A 15,690-nucleotide genomic window follows, 5' to 3' on the forward strand; every position below is an offset into this window, starting at 1 on the left:
GGTTCATTAACTCTAACATCTCATTTACAAAGTCATTTCCATGGGTCCAGTATATGCCTTACACTGACCGAAGTAAGAATGAAGCCACTATTTAAGGATCATATTCAGCTCAACCTCAAGCGTACCAAGTATTTTATTTTTTTTTCTTCTGTATCTTTCATGCAAAACAGGTACGTGACTAAAATGAGAGAATACCTGCTCAGAAAAAAAGACTCTCCTGATTCAAGTATCATCAAAATAAAGAAAAAAATTAAAATTTAAAAAAAAAAAAAAAAAGAGACTTGGAGAAAAAAAAGCTCAGTCTCTTCCAGATGAGCCTCAAACAGTGAAACAATGAATGTGCACACCTCAAGTTAATGCATTTAGTGGAACAGTGGCAACTGTATGTCTGAAACAAATGCCTGTAGCATAACATTAAGATATTGCTAAAATGCCTAGCGCTTACTAACATACGTACACCCTGAATTAATTCTCCAATTGCCACGTGACTGGATAAAAGAAAAGCAATTCCTCCATGTCAGGTGTCTCTCCTGCAATAAAAAGCCGAGGCATTGCAGTGCACGAGGAGGCTTAGGCACTGCTGGAGGCAAACACTTCCTGAACCTCAGTGTGAAACATCTAATTCCCCCTTAATGTTTCTCTGAAGCATTTTTCAGGAAGTTCTCCATTCCTTCTCAGATGTGAAAGCCTTCTCCTGCTCGGCATGCAGGGACGTGCTGCCCAGCTCCGGGCTGCAGCAGGGAAAGCCAAATAGGAGCTAAAGGTTAAAACCTAGAGCATCATGGCAATGACTACTGGGGCACTGGGCTCTGGCATCCTCAGCATCATTACTATGGCACTGAAAAATGTTTTTATTCTAATCGCATTCCTAATTTAACCACAGATTGAAATAAACAGATTATATTTGTACGAAAATCTCAAGAAATAAAATCTGTGAAACCCAACATAAATTGTTACTTCAAAGCTACGTGTGTAGCTACATCAGCTTATCGTTATTATACGTTATTGCTTTATTATGTTCCTACTAAATTCTTAGTTGCATAATGTATTAGTTCAGCTTAAACTGGAACAAAATGTCACGTCTCAGACAATTAGAGTGTTATTTCCCAGTTACACAGGGCTTTTTTTTCCATTTTAGTTGCATACATCCACTACGCACCCTTATATTTCTCCACACATTTGTAACATATGACACGTATACTAATTGGGCAACAGCAAACGTAAACCAGAGGGAAACTATAAATATCCCCAGTTTCTGCTTATTTCTTAGCAGTCAAGGAGCAACTATTCTGTAGCGAAGATGGGAAAAAGGTAACTACACCAGGAAACAGAGAAATGGAGTGGACAGTCCCTTGAAGAAAAGCAATGCAAGACTCCAAGGAAAACAAATAAAACCAGAAATAACGGTGTTCACATATGTTTTTCTGCCTCATGTGGCTCTTAAGAGTGATTCTGCTCTCATGAGACCCTTACTTTGTGTACATATATGATAATCAAGGATAGCATACGGTGCTTAAATGCAGATACAATACCATATAGCAAACTATTTGCCAGATAACCGTTCCGTGTTATGATGGGGGGGAAAAATCCCAAACTGTGCTCCAAACTCTCTGGCAAACATTGAATTGCTCTGAGATTTTACAAAAAATAAGATATATGCATTCAGGTACACAGTTGTAACTACTCCGATATACCTAAAAGAGAGTCGTTACCAACTGCATGTGGAAAATGTCCCATCAGCAAACAACTGCTTAAAGAAATTGAAGTCATTTACACTGAATATTTTATTCAGTCAAGGGGAAAGGCATACTATTCTGCATGCTCCAAAGGCTGTAACATTTGGCATCTCAAGAAGTCTTCTTGGCACTTCCACTTAGGGTAAAAAAAAAAAAAAAAAAAGAATTTCTAGAAACTCTTCCTCATTGAAATCATCAATGTTCAGCGTATGCCATTTTACTGACATGTCTGCCAGATCCTGTACCAAAGTTCAGATTCTTATCTTATGCTAGTGAAACTGGCACAGCCCATCTCTACTGGCATAGATGTTATCTGCAACAAGATCACTCGGCGTATACACAATAGAAACCTAATAAGAACTTTTCTTCTCTGCTTGTGATTCAGACCATCCTCACACAGAGGAGACAGAATAACTCAAATTGTATGTCATAACTATGAAGATCTTGTAGGTTATTCAAAGTACATACTGTACATTATGGCTCCTCTTGCTGATACAGTTCAACCCTAGATTATAAGGAATCCCTGTAATACACATAACATCTAAGTATTGCCCGAAGTTTTTCATGCATCTCAAAGGCACCAAAAAACCTTCAGACTGGGCCAACAGTATATTAACATTTACATATTAGAGTAAGAAGAAAAACAAGTATTACAAGGATCATAACTCATGATGCTCTTGAAAAAAAAAAACAACTTAGTCATAACTGAAGATGTGAGTAGTGGTATAAAGTTTGTAATAGGTATGTTACGCCTTCAGGATGTATGAAAATGTCTAAATACAATCATTACATATTCTAAGCACTCCACCTTCTCAATTCTGATGAGCCCTGCCACTCACGCTTATATAAAAATGTACACTAATGCATGTGTGGGCTGTGGTACAGACATACCTGTCACAATGACAATGATCTCAACCAGATGAAACCCCTTCTCATTTCCCAAGCACACCAAACATACTTCCCCTACTTTTCTCCTCCTACCTACAAGATAACCAAATGAATGAAACTGATTGAACTGGTATGTGTAATAATACAAACAGCTCTGCAAAAAGCTCTGAAGTACTTCCAGTTGTTTGATAGGAATTAGGAGGAATATATGGAATAGAAGGTGGCACGTGTTTTTTGCTCCAATTTGGGATGCCCTAACACATTGCCTCAATTCCAAACTTCTGTTTATATCACATTTCACTGCCTAGTTCCCTATACATTTCAGCATATCTTTAGACAGATGACAAGCAGACACAATGACAATATACACAAACATACACTAGAATGGTGACACAAGAGCAGTTTCAAAGCAGACTTCCCATTTTAAGTAGTAGTTGAACTCTTTGACTCTAAAACCAAAACAGCAGGAAAAAACCTCCCTCATTTTCTGATCAACATTTCTCAGGTATGCTGCTAAGATTTTTTTAAAGTTCGACAATTTAGTTAGACAGGGCTTTGTAAGATATGAGACCATGAAAAATGATATTTATTTTTCAAAGTTGTTGTTTTTAACCTAGTCTTAATTTCAAAAATCATAAGGGAAGATAATTTTTTTTAAAAATCCACTATTCCATAATAAGAGCTAGTGTACAGAGACTTAACTTTATGAGGCTTAACAAACATTTGGGTAGTTTTGGTGACATTTGAGATCACCTCTGTGTTTTAAAATTTCATCTCATAAAAAAGCTTCAAGAACAGTATGACTGGTTCACATTCCAATAAAATTTTAAAAAAAGGGCACCTTAGATTAAGCTCCTCATCACAAATAGTCTTCAGGCTGCAAAACTGTCATTGTGGTCTGATTGTATTTTTAAGAGAGACCTCACCAACAGTTCACTAGAACTCCAGGACTGTAAATCCCAGAGAGATTCAAGTCCTAGCGCGTTTTTACCATCATCTTCACTTCTCTGGTAAAGCAGCATGGTTGACCAGACAAGCCCCAGCCCTCCTTCCAGCTGTGCAAACTCTTCAATAAGCACCTTCTCAAATTCCAAGCCCTAGAAAAAGCAGGTATTTTTTTATAGGCACGGGTACACAGAAGCGGATACGTGTTGCCCTAAGACAGACAATTGATCAAAGAACTGAAATGCCCTCTTCCACTCCGTTCATACCTTAGTCCCCTGTTTGACAGACCCTACTCAGTACCATGGTACTTCTACGGTAGGGTTGTTACCAAATTCTCCCAACCAGCCCACTCATCTCAAAGCTGTTAACTCTCCTGAGACTTGTGCCTCCAAGCACCCGTGGGCAGCGAGCACAAGAGGTCTCTGCTGAACCGAATAAATGCAACTCGCTGCCTGGAGCCAGGGAACGACTCGCCTGCAAGTGTGACCGGAGATGGGACATGAGCCAGAAAGATAAGCCACATGGCGCTTATTCAAGGCCACAGGGGCAACTCTGCAGAGTCGTATGCTCTTCCCAAACATGCACACACAGACTGAAGTCTGCAGAATTCATGAATTCTTGAATATGCAAGAATATTCTTCCCTCTCCGCAGTAGGCAGCTGAAGTACTTTGGAAACCATATGCCATAAAGAGATACTTTATTGTCAAAATGCAAATCTTCAGAATATCCATCTACAGGGCCTCTCCATAAATTCACATAAAACTATCAAAGCCCGGGCTTACGGCACAGCATAACCACACTGAACAGCATTTCAGCCGCTCTCCAGATTCTCCGGTATTCTGGATACTTTCCAAGTAGTAATTAATAGAGTCAACACATTCCCAGTATTTGGTGTTGATTCTGAACCGCACCAAATTGTCTCCTCTGAGAGTACTGAAATGCAGAACACACGAAATCACACTGGAAGCTTTCAGATGTGGAGCTCACGCAGTATTTGCTGCGGATAATAAAATCTCATCAGCCCTTATTCATGCTGGACAATGACAATCTACTTTCTGTCAGAGCCAGGGACATTTAAAAAACAAAACGAAATGTGCCATCTCCTCCAGGTATGAAAAGAAAGGGCTACTTCTACAAGGTTTTATTCTACAGCAGTATCGAAATAATGTGAATAACACACTGGAAGCACCATGATGCCATACGAGCTCCTTACAATGCAGCTCCCTATCGCTAAATCGCTGCAGAAGAGAAAAAAATCTGCAGTTTGTGTGGTGCTTACAAAACAGCTGTACTCCCAGTCAACAGAAGGGAAAAGCCCTGTGTTTATTTCTGGAAGATCTACCCAGGAACGGTGTCAGAACCAATTTGTCTGGCTCTGTACCTCACCTCCAGCTTGTAAGACCACAGCTGAAAGGGTCATTCCATCCATTATACCCCTGCTACATCCAGCCCGCTGAGCTCACACACAAGGATGTCAGTTCATGCCTGGTAAACAGCCTTGCTTGGTCATTCCCACCACAGCTCCACCAGAGCACTCGGATGAAGTCCTGACTTTTGAAGAAGACCTCAGTGTCCTCTCCAGAAGCACCACGCAAGCATTTCCAACGGCACTTCCAGTGCCATCCCACCTCTGCGATGCACAGCCACACCGTCGAGCAAGGCGTTATCAGATATTAATGTGATACCATCACATTATAAAGTCAACCAGGAGAAGGCAATGCTGTGAGGAAAGATCTGTAGCAGCTGGTGTACTACAGAGGTGACGCAGATGTGAAGGGAAAAGGGAGAACTGTAAAGAGAGGGGAATGCCTAAAAAGCATTTAAATGTGATTGATTGTGTTTTGTTTAAGAGGAGACTAATTATTTGTTTTCGCATTTACAGCTCAAAAACGAACACCAGTTTGCCGCATACCCAGCTTTTTCCTATTCATACCCAAACACAGACCTTGCACAGGGGCAGGTATTACCAACCCTGAGGCCAAGCTTCAGCAGCCTGAATGTTAGTTTTATTGAGCTACTGTAAGTCTGCTCACTTCTGAAAATCAGACTGTTTTATTCAAACTGCTTTATTCAACCCCTTAAAAACATTAATGTCTATGTGTTGTTTTACAGATGTCCAAGTATCTCAGGAACAGCCCATGAAAAGGATCTAAAATAAATCGTCCATGATCTTAAGCTTACTTCTCACACAGAAGATTTTTAGGGCTCAGTGAAATAACAAATACCAATGTGTTTGGCTCAGATTTTGATGCTGCAAAATTAGGTAGCCCCTCTAGTCTTCTACAGGAGAACCTAATAACAGTAAAAAAAACCCCAACTCTCTGCAACTCCATCTCAGTAAATGACCTAACTACTGTATATGTAAATGAAATAAATGGTTTTATTTCTCCTCCTAACTGAATACAGGAAGTACACAATTTTCAAATAGGGCCTTCCTGTTCCAACACCAGATACCAAAACTTCATTACCCAGTTGTAATTACTTCCTCTTCATTATGTTGTTCGTAGGTAAAGAGGCAGAGGAAGGCTACAGTTCCATGACGGTTAATACACACGTGGCACTCAGCAGAACAAGTGATGCTGATTAGGCAAGGATGCATGACTGCATCTTTGCTGAATTAGCCAGGGAACTTATAACGAGCTTTTGCCTGCTTCATACAGGTTCATGGGGGAGAGCATAAAGCATGCCAGCACAAGTTTAACCTGCCAGGAATTTTGCAATGCATTTGAACCATCAGAAGGAATTTATATCCCACAAAATCTCTGCGGTCAAATGATGAGATCTGAAGAGAAAATAAAGCGGAACAAGGAGGGGAAAAGAGGAGGAAAAAGGAAACGAATGGTGGCAGATGGTGGAGGGGAACTAAATCCTAAATAATCGGGTTGGGCAGAAAATTACTCTTGAAGCAGGGAGAGCCAGAACAAGGGAAGAGGCAATCTTCCAAGTATGTTGGGGTTATTTAGGAATATAGCCATACGGTATCAGGTGACATGTAAAGCAACAAGCTCATTTCTGTAGCAAAGTAGTGGCACTAAGATGTCAGGGAAAGTAACATTCCAACATACTGTGTTAAGTTTCTTGCAAGAGAAAAATGGGGTTGATTTCTCCTTACGCTTCTTTATATCTTCAAATAACCTCACCGTGCTAGCCCTGTCCTCCCCTCCCGCCCCAAGCACTCATTCTTGCTACAAAAAAAACACAAATAAAATATATATATATAAAATACGGAACGCAGTCATGGTACAAACCAGCTTTTGTGAAAGGGAACAAGGAAAAACACAACAGTGTTGCTGCTTACATTCTTGTATTGCTGGTCTTGTTGATAATTACAGATTTTCCAGTCTGATCCACGTTGTGATCCATTCCAAAGTAAGCTGCCACCCTGTGCACTAACATCCTCTGATATGACGACATCTGAGGGAACTTTTTATAGTGATTACTGGAAAAAGGAAAACAAAAGTGCATTGATAATTACATTTCCCTCTGAGCTATAATGAAATGAAAACAGCAATACATTTGATAGTTCAGTGGACAGAAATCTAACTGAACACTTCTCCTTTGTGCATTTACAAGTGTTTGCTAAAAAAAGGCAGACGAGAAAAGAATTACATTTTGAGTTTTTAATAAGCGTATTTCCACGCGCTTCATTGGGACAAACCAAGCTCACGCTTCATGGTATCAACTGAATATTCTATATATTGGGAAGAACTTGTCCCCAAACCTGACACACACTCATGCTCCTCACACAAACCATCCTGCAGATTTGCTGAGACACTGGCAAGAGCTTTCTGCCTTTCTCCCAAAGGCCAGATGTCGGGTGACGCTGGAAGGACCTAGGTTGGTAAATACTCCTTTTTTTCCTCTCTTACTGACAAAAAATGTTTGTTTCCTGTCAGCATAATTTCTTCCTCTGCTCCTATTCTGACTCTCTATTTTTTAAAGCTGCAGAAACCTTTTACTACAAAGAGCATAGTGGTAGCAAGAATCACAGAACTGTCATGGTTGGAAAGGACCTCTGAGATCACCAAGTCCAACCATAAACACACACAAAACCCCCTACAATCTCGGGCACTAGAGCATGCCCTGAAGTGCCATGTCTACACGTTTCTTAAATACCTCCAGGGATGGCGACTCCACCACCTCCTTGGGCAGGCTGTTCCAGTGCCTGAACACCCTCTCAGTAAAGTCATTCTTCCCAATATCTAATCTAAACCTCCCCTGACACAACTTTACACCATTTCCTCTGCTCCTGTCATGATTCCCTTGGGAGAAGAGGCCAACACCCACCTCTCTACACCCTCCTTTCAGGGAGTTGGAGAGGGCAATGAGGTCCCCCCTCAGCCTCCTCTTCTCCAAACTAAACATGCCCAGTTCCCTCAGCCTCTCCTCGTATGACTTGTTCTCCAGACCCCTCACCAGCTTGGTGGCTCTCCTCTGGACACGCTCCAGCAGCTCAATGTCCTTCCTGTAGTGAGGGGCCCAGAACTGAACACAGCACTCAAGGTGAGGCCTCACCAGGGCCCAGTCCAGAGGCACCATCACTGCCCTGCTCCTGCTGGCCACGCTGTTCCTGACACAGGCCAGGATGCCCTTGGCCTTCTTGGCCACCTGGGCACACTGCTGGCTCACGTTAAGCCGGCTGTCCACCAACACCCCCAGGTCCCTTCCACCCAAGGTCAGTTCTATTTTCCAATGCATTAGAGTGACAGAGCACCCAGGGAAACCCTCAAGGTAGCGTATTTGATCATCCTCTGCACTGAAAGCTTTACTTATATTTCTGGGCCTAAACAAGTGGAGCCAGTGGAAGCCGCTGAAAAAATTATGACGTACCGAGAAGCTAAAGGTTTTCATTTGCATCTACCGTATTTCAAGCCACACCACCACGTGTCAGGAAATAAAAGCCTGGTCTTGCAGCGTGCGAGTAAAAGCGCTCAGGAGCCCTGTGGTCCATCTGAGCGTATCCCTCGCTCAGCTCACATTGCTACAGGCAGGCGTGACTTAAGAACCAAGTGGGGGAACTCGACTTACTTGTTGTCGCTAATAAAATCAATAATTTCCTGTTCCATTTTCAAGAGTATCATTCTGTCCCTGTCAAAAAGAAAATGCAAGGATTTGTAGCATCAACTACCAGCAGACATTTTAGATGAAAAAAAGGAGTAACATCAATGTTTGCAAGGCAATTTTGCAAGTGTTGTCAGCCATCTCGATTAAAAATGAAACATGCTTTTCCCTGGTGGATCTGGAGAAGATTGTGGCCTGCTTTGCTGCACATTCGCTGACATAACGTGACAGGTTTAGCTGTTCCTTGAGCTCAAGTATGGTCTGAGAGGTCTTTCAGCCACACCAGGCAGTGATCAACGCCTTGCGTAGAGAAAGACTCTGACTGCTACAGTCTCTTTGGTCTCTTTTCCCCCTTTTTGATGGAAAATGAGATTTCCAGCTAAGCTAGATCTTTCATGACGAGACCTGCTACCACAGAAATTTTCAACATTTTGTCTGAGACACATCTTCCACAAGGCATTGATCTGCAGGCGAGAAGACTGGGCACATCTCATCTAGTTAGAGAGAGCACAATGGAGAACACCACCTTTGAACTGCGGCTCCCAGGAGGCAACGTCACAGCATTTCTCAGTCAAAATGCTCCGTTTTCAGCTGGAAGGTTTCGAATGTTCCTTCCCCCCACCCAGAAACACTCAAAAATTTCCCCAGCACGTTCCCACATGTACATTTTTTGTAAGGTTGACACGAGTCCCATCACTCCTTAGCTCTTTTGAACTTTCTCATTTTGCACAGACAAAACAGTTCAAGGACCTTATGTCACCTATACAAGAGATCATGCAAGCTGTTAGGTGCCCTATTATTCCTAGTTCTCCGATAACTGCAGAGCTACATGGTACCCATTTAATGGATTCAGTTGAAACGAATGCTGAAAATCGCAACATGTAAAAATGGTACAGACCCTTCCTTAGGCATTCAGAGGCAAATTTGATGTTAAAACCAGCTCGCTGCTCCAAATGAAAACTATGGGAATATGGAGAGCAGAATTTGGGACTGTACACAGGATTTTAATTGTGCACACCACTGCCAAAAGAAAGCTACTTTATATTCCTATACAAATCTCCAACTGCAATAGTTATAATATATTCCTGCTAAAATCATGTACAGTTATACGCAGGAAGGTAGCAACAAAGACCATGTGTCACTGAAAATGAAATTAAGCAATGGGTGATCGGACAGGGGGATAGAAGTTGATGACTTTTTACAGCTTTTTGCTCCATCAACAGCCTACCTCCTTTACGTTTTCCCCTCATAACTATCTCCAGAACCAATAAAACACAGGATACATTTACGGGAACTCAGAGATGGCCAGCTATAATTTCAGGAGCGCCAGCTCTAATGCAGAAAATACCTACCTGGGGTTATTCTTTAACGTGTTAATGAGAAACTCATGCAAATCTATGCCTGTTGAGTCTGTATACTCTTGACTGCAATCTGAAAGAGAAAAACAAACACACACACCCCTCATTTATTTCATCTGAACAGTCACGATTAAGCTATGCCATAAATCAAAATCCATTTTCCAGCAACAATCTGAAAGCGTATGCTCTGAAAGAAAATGTTCATTTGGAGTTCAGCCAACAAAGATCTACGCTCAGAAGCATCGGGTGGATATTCACCATCCCTCTGTACCGTTCTACTGAGAACACAGCACCAAAATGAGACACTGACAGAAAGTGGTGATCATTTGAAAATCATGGCAAACCTTCACTGCTACTCAAGACCTTGGCAATTTCTTCCTTTACATTACTAAATAAAATTAAGAAAAAAAAAAAAGAAAGAAAGAAAAAAAAAAAGTTTTATTCATCAACAGCTCTTTGCACCACTTAATAAATGCTGTACACGTGGAAAATGAGGCATCGTGCCGGGGGGAATTCTATTTGTGTTAAGAGACTGAAATCCAATGACGCCTGAGAGTGGGCAGGTAATCGGGATGCGTGACTTTAGTCAGAATTAATTTTTCAGCATTGCTGTATCGCTTCACTCAAAAGCACCCACAGATCCTCAAGCTGGCGTGAACTGTGAGAGCTCCATTGAAGCCAACTAACAATTCACACCAGCTGCGGATCCACACCCAGGTAGGCAATGATGATTTTTAAGAGATTACACTGCAACTCTGTACCATGGATTAATAAAAAGATTTTTTTTTTAAAAAAAATACTATATTTAGATACAAAAATATTTTCTGAAGAACTCTTAGTAGAGGCTAACAGTAGATTGTAATACAGGTTAAAGGCCATGGGTGGGTTTCCTTACAGCATTTAAGAGAAATCCTCCATGAGAAAGGAGCAATAGCGCAGAGGATTACTCTCTACTGCCTACAATGCAAAAATGACATGCTAATATATTATCATTAATGGAGAAAAGCGTATTAGAGTCTTACACTTATCTTATTATATAATCACACATATTTACATATGTATGTGTTTATATCAACACGGTTAAGTATTCAGAAGAATGATTTTATATTAAAGAAAATTAAGAACCTCCAATATCGAACCTCAGTTTGAAAGGTTTCTTCACTTTCAAAGCCTGAGTTTGTACGAAAAAAACCATTCCCATGCATACGCATTTCAGGTTCTGAATTTTCTCAATGTATAAAACCATTTCTACTGTGTATTTATATACAAATAAAGAAATGCACACTTATAAGAACAATCCTTTTCATAAAAGTATTTAAATTGTTATAATTACTGTTAAGTTCACCTTTTGATAACATTCTGATCTTGGTTTTTTCACTGTTTTTCTCTTTTTCTTTATTTTTATCCTTCTCTTTTTCTTTCTCGGAGTCATCTTTACTAGATTTATCTTCTTCTTGCAAGCTAGGAAAACTTGAAAGCTGCAGTTGGATTGATTCCTGTTGGGAAAAAACAAGAAAGATGAATTTACGGCCAGATTCAGTAAGCTTCCCATGGCTTCCAACCTGCAGAGACTTGTGTTAAACTACGTGTAGCTAGAAAAGCTGAAGCCAGATACATTTCTTTCCTATTTGAAAAAAATTATCTTTTTTCCCAGGAGAATAATGGCACCCTAGAGGCCAAATTCTAGTGGTAAGTGTATTTCTTCCCTAACATTTGAACGCTGTAAACTTTTAGTCTACCTATATTAAAGGCACTATGTTATTGTACACTTTGATAGTTCTCACTTAAGACTTATTAGAACTGTGAAATACATTTTATGGGCTTTCTTAAGTAATTCTATAACTTAATCAATACTACACATGCTAGATGTTGATTGATGGATAGATGTCTGAAAAATATAACTTTTTTCCCCTCACTACAAAATCCTGCAGGTTCATGTGAACTGTTTTGCACATGTAAGCACAGTATCAGCCAGACAGAGCTTTCAGGCTCTGACAGTAGAAAAGTCCCAGCAAATTATAAACTCAGCTGTAGACAAGAGTGCTTACTAACCTATCAAGTACTTTATATTTACAGACATATGCAAATATGCCTTTAGCAAAACGGGTGAAACGTGCACTGCAATTTTCAAACAAGTTGTGGGAAATGAACTTCTCCAAGGCATTACAAGTTTTATCCTCTAAAATTCAGTATTTCAGAGACTATGAGTCCCTTTGAAAGCACGCTTCAGCTTTAAAAACTTAACTAAAACTGAGAATTCAAGCTCGTTGGCTTTTTCTGATTTGCTTTAAAGAACTTGCTATTTCCCACTTAAAACATTACTTCACATTGGCTTTGTTGGAACGGAACACAAATTGTTTTCTTTTGAAGTTACCATGGCGTAATTTATATATTTCAAGAAATAGCAATCTGGTTGGACATAATTGAAGGAAGCATACTTCTGTGCTCATGTTCTTTTGAAGAAAAAATGGCCAAAATAATACTATAAGCTTAAATAGTGTAAAAACGCACATTTGAATTAAGCTGTCACAAAAACTCCCTGCTAATGCAGGTTTCTTTAATAGAAGAAAGTCCTGCATGCCTGATAATTTTTTGGCATCATGTTAAGGCAAACCAAATTCACCAATGCTGGAGAAAATTGGAGTTTCTTGAATGCTAGTAAATTCCCTTCCTTTGTCACAATTTTTCATACCAAAAGATCATTACAAAACTTTAAAGTTAGGGTTGTTTTGGTTTTGTTTTTTTAAGCAACCAGAGCATTACGAATTCAAACAATACTTTCAATAATTACTACAAATTTTAGGTTTCTGAATTTTTTTAAAGAACTACAAATCAGCCACCACAACACACGTAAGACAAGATCCTAACAGAACAAGGTATCAGCATAAACATGCCACGGTAAGACAGAAATTCGGTAATTTCTCAGCTTAATCAGTATTGACTTTTTGTGAAGTTTGAATGTGGCACAAAGACTTGAGATGAAAAGCACCGTAGAAGAGAAACAGAGCCCTAGAGCCAAAATTTAACCTGAACTACGTCCTTAATCCCTACTTCTGTTCGTTTTGGCTGACGGTATTGGCCAAAAACCGAGCACATAGAGGGAGGGAGTGGGAACTCCTGGTCATTTACGATAAGGTTACGTGGAAAAGCGTTTGCTAACCTGCTCAGTTGCGCTCAGAGGACTAACGTTACGCCTGCTTTCTCTCACTTCAAACGGCAGTTCGATTCCTCATTCAAGCAACAAACTTTGGATCAACCGCTGCCCAAAGACCCTGAAGGATAACTCTGATTCCCTGCACTGCCTGGAGCAGAGCGACTGCGCTGCTGCCTTGTCAGAACAGGAGAAAAATGTAACTGGCCATGCTGTTCCCAGGACGTTAATCCTAACTTTCACAGAGGTTAAAATGCACTTATGGAAAGAAAAAACGACAGACTTTACACAAAACCACACATAGGAACATACAGTAGTTAGTCTTACATGTAACGTAGTACTTCTATATTTGCACTAGAATAAACACACAAAAGGGCTGTAGAGTCGTGAAAGCAAGCTACTGTATATTTTCTTAGATTTTTATTGATTTTTCTCAATAATAAAATACAATGTTAATAAATACATTGATACAAGGTAAGTATAGTGAACAACAAAATAAATGTTCAAATTGCAATAATACACTTCTTGGTCAATAGTATAACATTAAAGGCAACATTCCTTTTAAGTAAGGACATAGTGAACCATCAGGTAAGCGTTCAAGGTCAAGTAATACAGGTAAACAAGTTTTTTCCCTATACAGGAAAATGAAGGCAAGTATTCAAATATAAATACAAACATCAAGTCTGCAGTACAATCCATACTCAGTAGTTCTGGCAATGTACCGTACATTCTCTGGTAATTAATTCCCTGTGCTTTGTAAACCATTAAGATAAAATAATGATTTTAAAAATTAAAATAAAATCCAAACCGAAAATAAGCTTTTTCTCCCCTCAAGTGAAAGCAAAGCAATTCGGCTGGCACAAAACTTCCTGTATCCTTCAGCCAGTCCAAGGAGGAGCCTGCAGGTCCAGCTTTCCCCGGCAAAGCTGAGCCAGATGCGTTAGTAAAACGTCTGCGACAGCAGAAGCGCAATTCCTATCTAATTAATTACCCCAAGCCAATTGTGTCTCTAGCAAATGAACGCAGGGGTCGGTCCAGGGAGGCATTTTATCTCCCATAAATGTTTTGTTATGGTCAAAGAAAGGTAGGACCGGAGGCTGCGTGGAACAGGAACCCCTCCTCTGCCTGGCGTCGGGGTGCAATCCGGACAGGGATTTTACCTCCAAACCGGCCAGTTTTCTCTGATGTTTAATACAGGTCCTGTGCAGTACATTATAAACTACCATGCGATGCTTAATACAATCTCTTTATGTTATTCTCCTCTCCATTCTCCATTAAGCAATAGGAAATACAAATGAAAGCAGAACAGAAGCCACGCGCCTTGAGTAATGCAAGTTAAGCAGAAAGCGTATACCTACAACAGAACAACCGATCAAATAACCTGCCTGCCCACTGCATAAGCATCATTGTAGAGCAGCAGAACATGTAGACGTCCCCCTGCTAAACAACCTGGGTTTTGGTCTTTCAAAAAAAATAAAAAATAAAAAAAAAAAAATAGAAAAACCTCTCCATACTTATGAGCTAAGAGGAGAGCTGGATTTGCTTCATTTCAAGTCAATAGAGGAAATGGTGAGAAAGTACACTTAAACGTGATATGTTTTGTTTTTGTGCTAAGCTCACAAGAAGTCACTTGCTCAAGCTCTCTCGATGGCTGATCTCATTTGCACACAAACATCTCATAAAACTATAGGCAGTGCTCGTGGTATTTTGGTTTGGGGTGTTTTTTAAGCCTTGCTCTTACCAGGCAAGCAAAGAAGAGCATTTGAGATTTTTACTTTCGTTTTTTGGGATATTTTTCGAAGTTAGCCTACAAAGACTGTCACCAGTGTTATTGTCCGAGGTGAGAGGTGCAGGGGACAGAACTCTACCAGCTACTGGGAATACAACACTACCAGTACAGATAAACTCAAATACACGCTTTTCGATACCGGAAAATCTACACCAAGAGTTTAGAAAATGAATGCCACTCAGTAGGAGGCATCCTTGGCTTTAACAAAGTATTTTAGAGAGCAAAAGACCTGTGAATTTTATGTGAAGGGGGACACTGATATGAACTGAGTCTCAGAGGAACCAGAAACCAGAGCATATTCATAACTGTATCTGGTGCAGCCTCGAAAGAGAGAGCCTTAGAGAAAAGAACATATATTAATATTCTTTTTGATTGTTACTATCTTTTTAAATTTTAAAATCTGAATTCTTTTGAATTCTTTTCCATTTGCTGAAATTTTCAGGGGGTCTGGAAAAAAAAGCAAACAACACCCTGTGATATAGTATAAAACTAATATTGCAAAATAAAGTTCACGCTAAACCAGATAACTTCATAAAAACGTGTTCATTGTCAGATGTAATTTTTCCCCCAAGAAAGACTTGGTTAAATGCCCAATTAAGTAACATAATCATGCAACTGAACATGGAGGTCAACCATGCAGCTAAGAGATTCAAGTGTACCTGATTATCATGAATATTTTCCACTCCCTGGCGAGGGGATGACTCTTCACACACAGCAAGACTCCGGACGAGTTTTCCCTTAGCTCCTGACTGAATAAGAGA

The 15,690-nt window shown here is 40.1% G+C and overlaps 1 protein-coding gene across 2 annotated transcripts in view; it reads right to left on the reverse strand.

The window, feature by feature from the left end:
- The window catches only part of ARPP21 (cAMP regulated phosphoprotein 21), a 213,669-nt gene that overhangs the window by 90,643 nt on the left and 107,336 nt on the right, over positions 1-15,690 (reverse strand). For both annotated transcript variants that reach the window (XM_074150269.1, XM_074150270.1), the window contains exons 6-10: positions 15,589-15,678; positions 11,335-11,485; positions 9,984-10,062; positions 8,599-8,658; positions 6,869-7,009 (exon numbers count right to left, since the gene is read on the reverse strand). In XM_074150269.1, the coding sequence (XP_074006370.1) occupies positions 6,869-7,009; positions 8,599-8,658; positions 9,984-10,062; positions 11,335-11,485; positions 15,589-15,678 (521 nt within the window). The remainder of the gene's footprint in view (positions 1-6,868; positions 7,010-8,598; positions 8,659-9,983; positions 10,063-11,334; positions 11,486-15,588; positions 15,679-15,690) is intronic.

This window comes from Numenius arquata, chromosome 7 (genome assembly GCF_964106895.1).
Source record: "Numenius arquata chromosome 7, bNumArq3.hap1.1, whole genome shotgun sequence".
In the NCBI taxonomy this organism is placed as follows: domain Eukaryota; kingdom Metazoa; phylum Chordata; class Aves; order Charadriiformes; family Scolopacidae; genus Numenius; species Numenius arquata.